The 15,068-nt window shown below is 44.2% G+C and overlaps 1 protein-coding gene across 1 annotated transcript in view; it reads right to left on the bottom strand.

The window, feature by feature from the left end:
• The window catches only part of ENPP2 (ectonucleotide pyrophosphatase/phosphodiesterase 2), a gene marked incomplete at its 5' end in the record, with an annotated part of 69,935 nt that extends 63,934 nt beyond the window's left edge, over positions 1 to 6,001 (bottom strand). Inside the window, 3 exon segments of the mRNA XM_082305746.1 lie at positions 5,729 to 5,863; positions 5,866 to 5,928; positions 5,930 to 6,001. Coding sequence (XP_082161872.1) covers positions 5,729 to 5,863; positions 5,866 to 5,928; positions 5,930 to 6,001 — 270 coding nt within the window.
• Between the last annotated feature and the right edge of the window lie 9,067 nt (positions 6,002 to 15,068).

Below are 15,068 nucleotides of genomic sequence, written 5' to 3'. Positions count from 1 at the left end.
TTGTACTCTACTGTGCAAGTCCAATATATGTTAAGGGACATCAAAAAACTAGAGCCTATTTAGGTGCATTGAATTTACATGGTCAAGCACAAATGACCTGAGTAATGAATCCTTTTGGACTTGCCAGCCAGCTGAGATTGGGACCCCTTAGGTTTTTTCCTTTAAGAGAGGACTTGGATTTTGGCATTAAGCGATTCTTTGGTACAATCCTGTCGTTTACAAAGAATGTACAAAAAAATGCTGTTTCCCTGAGCAGGGAAAGGAATCCTATTGTTTTGGATATCCAAGAGGCACTTAAGGGTTTCTTACATTTATCCTGAATGAAGGGCCATCAGCTCCAAGGGAATTTCACCCAATTTTATAGCAGGGATCCCTTCCCTCTGTCCCACCCCAAAGGGGTGACCTTGTCTAGGTTTTGCCTGTTGTCTTCACTGCCACTTTAGCTGTGCAGCCTCAGCATGGAAAGAAAGGAAAGCAAGCATTTACGAGTGATAGCAACTTAATTATTTACAAAGTGATGTTTTATCAGGACATTTTCTCCTCACTCCCTCATAGTGGCCATATTTTCATCCACAGGATGTTTTTGACTGTCTCAGCCAAAATTCCTTTTGGAGGTGCAAAGAGAGGCTTTGAGGAATGCCCAGAATGACTGAGGAAGCCATAACTCTCCTGGGCTAAGCCACGCACTTCCAATGTCACCTGCTTCAGGTACAAGACCACAGCCACAAACTCATACTCTTCTTTCTCCAAAGATGGCTGAACCAAGCTGTATTTTCTCTTTATACAGCCTATGAAGTCTTTAAGTATTGCATCCAGCATCCTTCTTTGAGCCTGATACAGATGAGGGCTGGGCCACCGTTGGCCTGTTCCCACCATCCCACTCGCATCTGAGGCTGAGGCTGATGCTGACATACCAAACCACAGACTGGGCCAGCCGGAGGGGCAGCCATTTGTTACAGCCCCTGCAGTGGCACTCAGAGTTTCTTTGTCCCAGCTTTGGTAGCTCCAACACTGAATTTGGTTCAGGGCTGATCCCCCAGTCCCTCTGCTGCTGCCACAATACAGGTTCCTCACCACCATCCTGTCCCAGCTCCAGTAACCCACACCAGCCCTTGGCCCATTCCCCCATTTGCCTGCCATGGCCAGAAAAGGTTTTCAAGCTGTCACATTCATCTACAGCACCAGGGACATACAGCTAATATGACTGAAAAGGTTTTTTTGCAGGGGGAAATATACAGCAATAGGTGAGCAAATATTCTGTAGATAGTAACTTCTACCTTGAAATTCACATTATTGTCTTTGCCCTTTTTCCTGATATTTGTCAAGAGTGCTGGTGCATCCTACTGCACCATAATCTCCCTGAGGCAGGACTGAATTTAAATAGGGCAGTTTGGAGCAATTCTGTAGAGCTGAGCTGCTGGAGTCAAGTCATTGAAACACAGGGCTGGGATGAGGCGTCCCTAGGCTGTATTCCTCCCCTCTGCTTTGTTATGCTGTTTGCTGAGGAAAGTGTTCAAATCCTGTCCCAGGTTTGCATAGGGCTCTCCATAAAACCTGGTGTGATTCCCTGTGGAGCCCGTTTGGAAATGTCCTGCCTGCACTGACCCTGACAACTTTTGCTACAGCATGGACAGAGCAGTAAAACCACCCTTTCCTCAGGTCCACACGTTTTGCCCTTGCAAATTATCCAGGTCTGGCAAAAGAATGACCTGGTGGGTTGGTTTGTATGTAAACACAAGCGTACGGACCTGTCTGGGAACATCTCATAGGTCAGTCCTGGCTAAGCTCACGTGTGGCCCGGCAGCCTAGGAAGCATGCCCTGCCTTGCCCCTACAGCTGCCTGCATTTCGACACACGCCAATACAAAGCCAGAAGCTTGAAATTTGGCATTCAATCAAAAAGCTTGTATGAACAAAGTGGTATTACCTGGGACAGTTAATATATCCTAAGTTCTTTGAGCACCACAGGGATGAGAGGAAGGACCTTGGCTGAACATGCTATTTAACAACAAGCAGCAAGAAATAAAGAGCTGAGAAGAACGGCAGGAGCAACTCTGGCCATGTTCCACAAAGGATGTGCAGGTTTCTCCACCAGATGCCATGGGAGGAAAAAATAAGGTTATGTTCAAGGATGAGTTCCCAAGAACTCCTAAAAAAAAAGAGAGAAAGCCAGTGAAGAGGCAAGTGATAGCAGAGCCAAAGATGTCTTCCAAAACTAGAAGGCTTTCAGGTTAAAATCTTTAAATAGCCAAAAAGTACATGGAAACAGAAGATCAGAGAGTGAGAGTCCAGAAACCTGTAAAGTTGAGCATTATTTTTGTAGATATGAGGTCAAGATTTAAGGCTTCTGTATTGGGTGTCCATGCCCAGGCGCTGGCAGCAGGGGCTGCAGGGCGGCCTCTGTGAGGAGAGGCCGGGGCTGCCCCGTGCCGGACACAGCCGGCTCCAATGGACCCGCTGCAGGGCACAGCTGAGCCCCTCAGCCAAGATGGTGGCACCTCTGGGAAAACGTATCGAAGAAAGGGTAAAAAACGCTGTGCAGGTAGTGAGGAGTGAGGGAAAAAGTGTGAGAAACAGCCCTGCAGACACCATGGTCATGAAGAAGGAGGGGAGGAGGTGCTCCAGGCGCCGAAGCAGAGATTCCCCATCGGCCCATGGAAAATACCTCAGTGAAGCGGGTTTATGCTGAAGGACTGTGGCCCGTGGAAAGGGCCCACAGTGGGGCAGGGAGATGTGTGAGGAGGAAGGAGCAGCAGCAAGGGGCTGTTACGGACTGATCACAACCCCCCATGCCGCCTGGGGTGGGGGGGAGGAGGTGGAGGAATCAGGAATGAAGGACTGAATTGAGTCTGGGAAAAAGGGAAAGAAAGGTGCTGATTTAATTTTTGTCTTTGCTTCTCACTGTCTAAATCTATTGTCATTGGCAATAAATTGAATTAATTTTCCCCAAGTCGAGTCTGTTTTGCCCATGACGCTAATTGGTAAGTGATCTCCCTGTCTTTATCTCAATCCGTGAGCTTTTCCATCTTATTTCCCGTCTTGTCCTGTTGCGGGGGGAAGAGTAGCTGGGTGGGCATCTGGCAGCCAGCCAAGGTCAACCCACCACAGCTTCCCATTAAAAATCTCTACAAGATATTATGAAATTAGATAAACAAAGGAGAAAGCTTATAGATGAAACTTTTGAGGTACTTCATCATAAAAAGAGTGGAAGGAGGGCATGAAGTCTCCCACAGAAATGCAAAGAGAGTGGCTGGACAGGAATTGTATTAGGAGACTTCTGGGGACACAATTTCTGTCCCAGTTATGGATGTAAGGAAGATCCACCTGCAACAGGAGAAAAGCTGTTTGGCTCAAACAGGGCGAGGAGACAGGGGCTGAGCATACCTGCTACTATTTTGTATTTTTAATCTCTTTTAATCCAATTTTTCATGTACGGCACTAGCAACTGGAACTTCTAAGCAGTTCCTCACTTCAATACTTTGAAATATGAAGCCTGCTAGGACAAAAGACCATTTACCATGAATCTTTCTCATGGAATTTAAAGAGTACACAACAGCAAAATATTTCTCCAATGCCGATAGAGTCCATATGTATGTATTTCTATATTTACTTCTTTGTGTACCGAAGTAACAGTGACCCTGTTCTCCTCTACTCTAAATGCGTGGAGTGCACACAGTTTCATGGGTTTTGAGACAAAGAAAGCCTGTGAGATCATTTGGCCTAACACCCTGCAAACAGTCATCATTTCACTGGGCGGAGAGTCCAAGGGAGGGTGCATCCCAGCTGGGCTGGCGCGGGCAGCATGGGGAGAGTGGTGCTGGGAGGTTCAAAAGCCCCCGTCCAGCAAGTTGCGGCAGACGACAAGGTCACCTCCAGCTTTGCAAGCACATGAAAATCAGTTTGCATTATCGGTGTGTCAGCAATAACAGGTTTTGGTCCGTTTCCATAAGTGACCCATTAATTTGGTGAAGGACCATAAACGAGCACTGGGAGCGCATGGGAATTCGGACAAGGTGGTGCTAGCCCCACTGCTGCCAGGAGTAGTCTCATGCCACCACATTTCATTCATCTCTCAGAAATTTTCATTACCTTCACTTCCAGTTCAACTAATATCAAAGGATTATGTTTGCTGTCCTTGGGTAAAGGCTGCTTGCAAGCGCTGTTACTAACAGCTACAGCTTTCAAGAATGATGCTAACATATCTCTAGCTATCTGGCATTCAAACTCAGCTGGCATCCTTGATGAATAATTGGAAACCTCCCCACTGCAGTGACTTTAAACTCATAGTTTCACCATCATATGACATCCTCCGAAATAAGGCAAGATTCTGTAGACGAAATATTGCTACACAAATGGAACACTTTTGTTTTTTTTAACATCCTATACAGGCCTTCTAAGAAATATTTCTACAGACTTGGACTTCATGAGAAGCTCTTCTTAATCTAAAAATGTCCATAGCCATCCCTGAACAGTTCAGCATGTCACCTGTGGGCAGCCACTGTTAGGGGCAGAGTCAACCCCTGCTTTCTTTGAGGTACAGGCAGCCCCCGCTACCTCACCCTACCCACCCGGCCCTACTCTGCCAGCCCCCAGCCCACCTCCCCACAGCACGCCCAGCGGGGAGGGCTGGAGCTCTCAGGTAAGGTGCAGCCAGAGCCTCGACACCGCTCCAGTAATGCAGTCAACAAGGGGGGCAATACCTGCTTTGCCACGGAAATGCTCTATTTTTGAATCTGACAAGTCAGCGCTCTGCTTCGACTTGCAAAGCTCAGCGTTTCCATCACAGATGTGGTGGCAATAAGGAGCAGCCTGCACAGCACTGACGCATGCTGACAGGAAACTTGCATAGATCAGTAGTAATTAGAAGCAAATCACAATTAAAATCTAAGCAAATCAGAAGCAAGAGAGACTCAAAAGAGGGACCCAATGATTCAAAATCAGAGTAATCAAAACCATTATGAGTCCAACCATACGAAGGGGAACTACAAGGCATGCATTGCTTTATTAACTCCTTGTCAACTTGCCTCTCTAATCAGCACTTTACATTTATGGCATAGAGAGTTATGAAAAAAATTACAGATCCTTGAGGTGTTACTGCCCTGATTAAAGAAATTCGTATATTTCCTTTGGGGAAAAAGGCTCAGGTAGAGGTGCCTGTAATAGGAACCCTTATTTAAACAGATTGCCTTTAAGGCCAGGACTTTGCCAGTGAAGCTCCAGACACTGCAAATTTTAATATAAATCAAAAGCCAAGTGATGTGGGAGTTTTAAACTCATAATTACATATTTGCATAATATTAATATTGTAGGAGGTAAATACAAAAAAAACCAAGATACTTTTCTTGTGTCTGTGCTGGGTGCCAATTTTAACATTGCTATAAGGTAACATATATGAAAGGCAGTTTATATTAAAAAGGTTAAGAGAGGAGACATCTTCAGAAGGCAAAACAAGCTATAAGAGATCATCTATGATTTTTAAAATACATTTTCTTCTCTGTGCATTAAATAATACTTTCTACTTTACATATGAATCAGAGCACTTCCAACATCACCCCTGAATGCACATTGAAAGGACTTCCAACTTGCCAAATCCCAATCCAAGTTGCACTTGGCAAAAACACATTCATGCTACTTCATAGCTTGACTTTGCTTGTAATTATATTTGTTTAAGACTACTTCAGCAAGCCAGAAAAACACACAGGGTGGAAGGGGAGGGAAGATGCTCCTACCGTACCAGCGGGTCTTTTTTCTCCATGGCTGAAGCTTGACGTGGAAACTTCACTTCCCCCTGGCCCCGGCAGCGGCTGCTTGCCCGGGGAGGTCGTGGGCTGCCTTGGCCTCAGGCCGGCTCCCGGGGGGCTGCTTGGCTGCCCTGGGCCCGCGATCCCAATGCCGTGCGGCTGAAGTCAGGGTGCCAGCTGCCCCGGCGGGACAATGGCTCCATTGGGAGATAGCTGGGGGACAAAGGCGCTGCTTTCAGGAGGGATTTTATATGCACACATGTGACCTTTGCCTGAAATGACTCTATGGAAAGCATCCCTGTCCTGAAGATCTGCTTTCAAATGCAGGGGTCTGAGGCACTTGCTAAACTTTTTTTTCTTTTCTTTTTTATTTTTGGCTGCAGATGCCTCAGGAGAGGTCATGTGCAGATAACAAGGTGGTGCCAAGCTCTTTCTGATCATTTAATAGAGCTATTCAGTAATGGATAGGATTATTTTCTTCACTTTTCAAAGTCCTTCACCAGAATCTACTAACTGGAGTGCTTTTATCTGCTTTTAGGAATTTAACTACAAAACCAGTGTACCCTAAATTCCAATCCCGTGTCCTGAGCCAGCCTACAAGCTGCTTCCAAGCTCAGGCCACCTTTGCTAGAGTGCATATAGGTTTAAATTTATGCATCCAGATAAGAACAGCAGAGCTTTTGGATTTTTAATGGATTGGAGTGTCTTATTTATTTATTTATTATAAATTCATTTATTGTAACTGTGATTTTTAAGTATTTTGAAGGCTTCCTACTTGACTGGATATAAAATAAAAGCTGTCAATACATAGCACAGATAAAATCCAAATATCGCTATAGCTAGGCTGGAGGTGGGGGGCTGCAGATGGAGTTTATCATCCTTACATTGGGATACCGCACCGAACACTGCGGCTATGGCAGGTCAAAGGAAGGTCCCTCAGAGAGATTCCTTGTTAGGTTATAGGGGAGGTTAATAGCAGCGTGCCTTTTTAAGGTTAGCCAACATTTACCTTTGTAAGATCTTGATTTTTGCTGTTTATTGCCCTGATAAAATAACATTTACACTGACCCTTTTTGTGCTGGAAAGAGTGGGTTTTTTTAATCTATTTTTAATTTAAGGCAAAATGTGCCAAACATTTTTGAGATTAAAACAAAGGATGTATACTTTGCTATACTGATGTTAAACAAAATTCTCTGTCCTGTCTATAAGCAGACCGCAGGCTTACATACCTTAGACCAACAGATTGGATTTTGGGGGCCGGGGAAGAATGGCCTTTGTTAAGTGAATACGTTCATCCATCCCTACCAAATTCCAGCCAGATTTGGTCAAGTTGTAAGTCTCTGAGACCTTTGTTTATGCTCAGCACTGTGTGCTACTAGGTCACACTTAACGGATGATCTCTCTGAAGATCATCTTCTCTGGGCATCTTTGAGCCCCTTATAGACCACGGGTCATGCGGCAGGTTTATTTCAAGGAAGAGGAGTTTTAAAAGGTGCTCATAGTCACAACAGGATCCAGGAGCGGGGTCATGTCCGTCCGTCCATCATACACACACCCCCGCCCCCCAGCACAGCTGCATGCAGAGCCCACATCTCTCCAGTGAGAAGAGTGTGCTTGTGCATGCTGGGGAAGGGGACTCCTTGTCCTGAAATAAATCCTGCCCCATCCCCCAGACAAAAATCAAACCCCACTGTGAAATCTCCCCATGGACCCCCCATCCATCCTCCCTGCTCCCGACAGCTCCTTCCCTCGCCATCAGTCCTTCAAGAGAAGGAACGCTGAAAAGGAGGATAAAATCAAAGCTTTGAGGAGCTGCTGAATAGGTGCTGGGTCCTGAATTGTAAATGAAACAAGGCTGCTGTTGTAAAGACGGCACAGAGTATGTTAGAATGCACAGAGACCATAGAAGCATACAGATTTCAAGTGTTTGATTTAGAAATCTTAAAATGCGATGTCAATATTTTTGCATGTCAGATCAGATCTTTTTAGATAAAAATCCAGTTAGAGCTATGTAAGTACTAAATGCAAGTAATTTTTTTAAGAAAATAAATATCCTGCAATGTCTAGAAGCAAATATCTGAGCATCTTAACACAAGGGAACAAAAAAAGTACAGAAGAAGAAGAAACAAATTAGCAAACTCACAGATGTCCCCACCTCATAGCAGGCTGTTCCCAGCATTGTGCTCCCTAATACTTGTTTGAATTCCATTTAAAGAAACATGCCTCTTACTTCCCTTAGAAGCTGATGTGCAGCCTGCAGTGCTGTTGACAATTTTTTTATCCTTTGATCCCCATCTGACTTTAATATAATTTTTCATTTTTTTAATTTCAGCTTATCACTTCTAATTATTTGTTGCCCCAGAAAAATACAACAGTTCTAGAGCAGAGGGGCTTAAACTCATCATTACAAGTGCTCTGCTGAATAAAGACATGTTTACATAACAAACTCAACAATTTCTCCACATTTACAGAGTTTATGTATTATCAGTGTTGGGAGACAAGCACAAGCTTCCCCACTTAGTCTCCTTTCAGCACAGTTAACAGGAACTAGCATGATTTAGTATTTCCCAATAAATTCATTGCAATCTAAAAATATTTTGGTAGATATTTACCCCTATTTAACACCACAGCGTTCTTAGTCATATGGCTATCAACTTCTTTGAGTCACGCTCAGTTAAAATAAATCTTTGTAAACTCTCTCTCATTCTGTATAAACAAACTCAGGCTATTTGGCAAAACAGACGCTGCTGTCTCTAAATGTCATGGGGAGCAGTGGCTCTTGCTTTAGATAATGCTTCGTCAGAATTAACGCACAGCAACTAGCACGGTTCAAGTGAGGGCACTGGCCCAGGGCAGGGCATGGCCAGAGGAGCACACAACACTGCAGGTGGAAGCCAGTGCCCGTCCTTAAGGGCCCAAAAGGCACAGGAAGGGCTTTAGGAATGGATTTCTACCCATAAACACATCCTTTTTCCACATATGCATCTGAAGTGGTAGACCCCTAAGTGGGGGTCTGTGCAGTGCCACCACCACTCTTTTACAGGCTGTGGCCATCCCTGCCTTTTATCAAACATCCTCTCCCTGCGGTGTATCCCCGGCGAGCTACGACCAGAGCTGTGGGATCTGCTTTCTGGACTTGGCTTTAGGCAGCAGCGAGGCACAAGCTGCTCGGATCGGGGCAAGGCTGGACATGCACAGAAACACAGCTGCTGCACTTCGGAAACTGCCAGGTGGGGCAGGCACCTACTGCCCATTGGAAGGAGCAGCTCAGCTGGACAGACCGTGGATTGCAAGTCTTGGATAAGGAAGTAAAAATCCACCAAAGTCCTATTTTGATCATGCAAAACATGCAGTCTAATGAAAACCAAAACAACAAGTTTCCAGACACGCTAGGTTCAGAAATCAGTATTCAGGAATTTGATTTTACAACAAATGCACCAAGGAGAAGAGTTACTGAGGGGCATGGTTTCATGCTTTCACATGTAGCGCAGGCCAGGCTGTACTGGAAGGTTAATGAAAACAATAAAATACATTCTTTCTTTTTCAATATTCAGAATTTAAGGAGATGATAGTGGGTAAGACTGAACCTCTGCAGCCACATAGGAGAAAAGATTATACAGGCTCAGCTTTAAAGCAGCTGTTCTCCTCATCAGAATCAGACATCTGAACGTCTCTTGATCTTGTGCAATCAGAGGGACTAGCTATATACTTAAAGCAGGCCACACATTGAGCACCTATATATGGATTTCCAGAGCTAGCATTAAGATCCTATTTTTAAAAGCTGTGTTTACAGATGCCTCAGCCTGATAGAAATAAAGACCTTTTGAACATTACTCCTTTTAATCCCTTAATTTTCTGCATTCATTTTTAAACAGTATTGTTGCAAATAAACTAATCAGAAAGTTATACTGGCAGTTAAGTATGCTATGGGTAGTACAGCAGTAAAATCAATCAAAAAAACCCAGTGCTTCAAAAAAAATTGCACTGTAGATAGTCACGAATAAAAGCAGATTGTGACTTACAAGAAATATACAACCCCTCCTCCTGTTAATCTGTTCCATATTTGATGATTGAGCATGAATTACAGTTGAAAAATATCCCGGGGGATTACTTAATATACTGCCTAATCCAACCATCCGCCCCCTGCAAAGTACAACCTCAATGCGGTTTTGCTTCATTAGGAGTTTCTCTGCAGCTCCAATGTCCCGGCTCAGTTTCACCTCCTGCAAACAGGTCTGAGCATGAAGAAATGGCTTCTGTGGCCAGAACTGTGTAGAAATATGTAATTCTGTACAAGCATAATTGCATGAGCTGAGCTAATGGAAAAAACATACTTTGTCCAGCTACCTTCTAGGCATGGCTGGAGTTACCCCTTCCGCAATCTGAATGGATGATGTGGTCTTGTATCTCTGGTTTTGCTTTGACATATTTTCCTTTTCTTAACCCTTAGTTTACGATATTTGGGGTGGATAACAGTTTTGCTCAAACTCTGAAGGTTTACCACTTTTTCTCTTCAACAACATTTTTCCTGACGTGAAATGTTATTTCCACTAGACTTTGCCCACCAGCCAGGATGTTATGGTATCCTTTATCCTCAGTTTATGCAAAAATGTATCTTCACTTTGAAAAGTGATCAGACCCGGAGCTTCTAAAGATGCTCCATCAAAAGCTTAATCCTCCCTTCTTGAGCTCTGTTAACCACAGTATACCAGACTATAAGCAGCTATGAGATAGCACAGCTTTACAAACCTGCACCAGCAAGATCCACTTCCTCAAGGCTATCTGCCATGGGGAGCTTGGGATGGAAGAAATGGCCATAAACTGGAGTTGTGGGTAAACGTGTGCAGGGAGACAAAGCGTGGATACGTGAAGAATCGTAAAGTTCTTAACTGAAGTTCAGTTCTCCCTGATCAGCATGAAAAGGCTCTGCATGGGCTGAAGTTTTCTTCTGAGAGCATGAACTTGGTGAGATAGCTTAAAGTTTTATCACCCAGGCCATCGCGCAGGGCACTCCAGATCCTGGATAAGGCCAGAAAAGGGCCATAGCAGAGAGCAGCATATTGCCAGCATCAGACAAGATTGTGCTCCTTGACTCGAGGGCTGACACCACAACTCCTTTATCTACTTTCCATATCACTGGAACATTGCTTTCTACACCTCCTCTCCTTCTCTTCTCCTACTGGTTTTCTTGCCCTAAGCCAATCCTTATGCCCTATCCCAAACAACATCTCTGTAATCTAACGCAGATACAGCTCCACCTCATTTTGAAGTTCCTGGTCTTGTACAATATGTAGAAGTTACACTAAATTCCACATTCTGAACAAGATGTACAAATTTCTTAAGGGAAACAGTAACTCACAAATTGTAACTAGGGTCCAAGTTAATAAAACCCTTCAAGAAATTTGACATACATATGCCCCAAAAGGGAACACCACAAATTTCAAGGCTGCTCTTATCTGCTACAGAAAATACAGTGTTGAAAGCTGGGTGTAAAGGTTTGAAAAGAGATATTTCACTAGGAATAAGGGATATGTACATAAAATTTAAAAAACTGATGAACCGATAGCATAGCTAGAAACTCCCCACAAACCGTACCCTTTTCACCAAAGAGCAATGCACCAGAAAACACCGATCCATAGGTGAGGGTAGCCAACAAACACAGCCACAGATACAGCCAACATACCCTAGAGAACTGAGAAGTCAGGAAACTCCAGAAAAGGCTTACAGAGGAAGGGGTGATGACTTCCAAGGGGTCCCACTGCAGGACAGGGTTTGGACACACGGGTGGATTTGCAGGTGATACAATAAGACCAGCCTCTGAAGCATGGTGAGGAATTTTGACCACCCACCAAGCTGCTGTGCAAGCAAGAAGCTGTTGGTCCAACAGCCGTGGCATGACTTGGGTTGTTCATGCAGCGTTTGTAAATCAAGACCAGCAGGTTGGCCACCATTACTATAGTGCCTGGATTTTCATCTTCCTGAAAAGAAAGTTATAACCTGGAGAGAACATAAACATTTCCATCTTTTGGGGATTGGGGAAATCAGTTCATTTTTTTGGAAGAAAAAAAAAATAATAATTTCTTACTTCTTATTGCCTACGATTGCAGTATAAAAGATACTTCAAGTGAATGAACAACTCATCCTCGCATTTCCAAGCATTTTGAGTGAAGCTTATAGAAAATCCATAGTGAAAGGAAGCCACAAGTCCAACTGCAACGTGGATTAGGGCCTTCCGAGTGCTAGACTGAGCAGGTAACGATCACGGTGAGAGCTGTTCCTGCATCGAAATGCACTCAATTCTGGGGAAAAAAACTGAGAACAAACTGGCCTGTTCGGGTTTGGACACTGCAGAGAGGAACCGTTGTGCAGTGAAGGTTTTGGGGCTACACGAATGATCTCTGACTTGAATTTTACATATAACTATTTGAGACTTCTAAAATGACTCCAGTTTGTTCGCAAAGCTTGGTTTATATTCCTGCTTATAATTTATCTTGTGCTTTTGATTCCTCACAACATCTGTGTCCTTTTTCCAGACCCCCCTGCATGGTTTTATTCACTAAAGCTTTCAGAGTTTTGTTTTTGTTCTAACAATTTTGCCTTCTAAGTTGTTTTTATTATGCTGTACGCCACACTGAGTGCTCTGGCAGCCTGCGAGGGGTGTTTTCTAAGAAGAATAAATTATGGGCATTAATAAAACAAAGCACAGAGCTTTTGAACATTTGGTTTCAACGTGGAAGGATTCTCTTTCATATGAGAATCATGTTGAGGATTTATTTCTAGAGGGACTTTTTCTGTTATTAAGATCTAACAGAGCAGTATTTTACTGAAGGCTTTTTGTTTTTTCCATGCCCACTCTGTCATGGTTATTGCGAAGCTCTTCTGCTGTTTCTCATTTCACTGCAAGGTACCTATGTGCATATGAAAGGTAACTGTGCAGCGTTTGCTTTCAAGTTTTCAGTTAAGTGGGGGAGGGAGGTTTTGGAGGTTTTGTTTGAGCTTCTTTTGTGGAGAGGGATTAAGGTAAGGATACGGAAACCAGGGGCAAAGTAGTTCTTGAAAATATATCCAGATCTCCCTTCTGTAAACACATGCCAACCAAATATACAAATTATGGCAAATTGGTTGGCTGTGTTCACAACTGGGTTAGTGCTAAAAAACAAGAGCACTATAAGCATGAGTTAGTTACAACATTTATTTGGACCTCCTTGAAAAGTTTTCCTTTCAGTAGGCTCAATCCTGCAACACAAGCAATTTAACTCTCATGAGTAGTCCCATTGACTAAAAGCGGGGCCTGGATTTACAGGGTCACCTAAACCAACAGAAGAGTTTTGAATGCAACATTTTCCCATAAGTCACTTCCCATTATACCCTTTTGCCACCTGGACTCCATCTCCTTAAATCTGCTTTATTGGTCCCATATGCCTTTATTCAGCAAAGTGCTTGAGCTTTGATGGAATGGAAGGGACGTAAGCGAGCACCGAACAGCTTTCCTGAACCGGCGCTGCAGCCGCACTCCCGATTAATGCCTCCTTTCATATAGCTGCGTCCCCGCACTACACACAGGGAACAGCCTCCCACTTGTAGTTCCCAAACACGCTGGCTTTCTCTTCCAAACCCTCTCTCAAAATCCACTGCGTCCCAGCTGCCTCCAGCTCGCAGCTTTGTGCTGTTGGCCTTTACATGATGGAGGTGCCTTTTCCTAAGTACCATTGAGTGCTCAATGCCACCAAGTGCTTAAGCTCCCATGGGGTTCGGTCCCCGCTGATTCCCAGGAGCGGGGTCTCACCCGCAGGCCAGCAGGTCCGGGGGCTGGCAGCTCCCAGCTGGCACCTCTGTCCCCACCTTGTACCGCCTCTGGCCCTCACTTGGGCCCCAGGGGATTTAATTTAGGTCCCCAAAAGGCACAAAACACTTTTTTTCCCCTTAATTTTGCTTGAATTTGGTTTCTGGCTATTTAGCAAGCTGACTCGCCCCATCAAGGTGAGCCTCCGGGCTGATGCACAGGAATCCCCAGAAGTGGACAGGACCGCCACATTCAGCAGTGCTGGATTAACTAATTGTAGAATCACACCCTAATCAGGAAAGAGACAGCAGCAGCTCCATATATCCTTCCCGCAGTGTATCTCCATGCACCTTCTCCTTTTTGTCTGCATTTTACAATATAAAAATATGAAAAAATATTTTAGTGTAGATTTCCCAAAGACAATGGCAATTTTTGTACCTGGACAGATTTTTAGCAGCATCTAAACATATTTCAAAGCTGGTATATGTTAGCTATACACCTACTTTTAAGTTAAAGATGAAAACAGTTTGGTTACATCATGCGCCAGATCACAAAGAGGGGGGTGGGAACCATAAACTTTGCAATGTTTGACTTGAACTCAAGTGAAAACATCTGAAGGCTTTTATGGGTGTTTGTATTTCTCAGTGACAGGAATCAAGGTAAAAGCATCTTGATTGTTTCTTTTTATCACTTTCCAGCTGTGGTACAAAAACAGGAATCCATTAATTACTTCGGACACCGATGGGGTCGGATTGGCAGCAGCGAGGAGCTCTGAGCCTTTCCCTTGTAACTGCTGTCATGAAAAACTCCCCTGTGTTTCCTTCCTCGCCGCATGTCTCACAAAGAGATTTACAGCTGTGTTTTAACTACGCATCGATGAGGCATTCAAGATTTACAGCAGCAAATTTGGAGACTTATCTGCAACAGAATTTTCCCACTGATAGGCCATAATTTATAATAAGTGCTTGCATATTTAATTCTGATGAGATGAAATACTACAGAACAGTGGCCTAAATGAAGGAAGCAAGTCGATGGCACCGTATCCCTTCCTAGGAGGGTGAAGATTAAGCAGGACCTGAGGAATGAGATCAGATTTCTTAGCTGCACCATGCTGCTCACAAGCAGCAGCAAATAAGTGTATAGGAATACCAAGAAATTGATGTTTATTTGCATGTCCTGAGGTTTTGCTTTAGTTCTTGCAGGATCTCTTACCATCAATGCTACTTCTGTCAATTCGTTTTTAACCGGACTCCCAAACTTCCCAGCAGAGACAAGGACCTATACAGCGAATTTAAGCTGGTGATCATGTTTACTTGTTTAGCCACCTTCTACTAAACAAAGGGTTTGAAAGCCATTTCTTCAGGCATTTTGGGTTTTTTTGGGGGGTGGGGATGGTGTTTGCAGTCCACGTGCACAGGACAGGGCTCTGTGAGGCTGGAACAGAGAGAGGCAATGGGCTTGCAAGGGGATGCCAAGGGAGAGGCCTAGGGCAGGTGACAGCTGAACACCCGTATTTTCTTTACACGCCGTCTCTTGTCTCTTGGC

This window comes from Platalea leucorodia (genome assembly GCF_965183815.1).
Source record: "Platalea leucorodia genome assembly, chromosome: 1".
Lineage (NCBI taxonomy): Eukaryota > Metazoa > Chordata > Aves > Pelecaniformes > Threskiornithidae > Platalea > Platalea leucorodia.
Note: the sequence above shows the minus strand (reverse complement) of the source record. Positions and strands in the feature narration are given on the sequence as shown.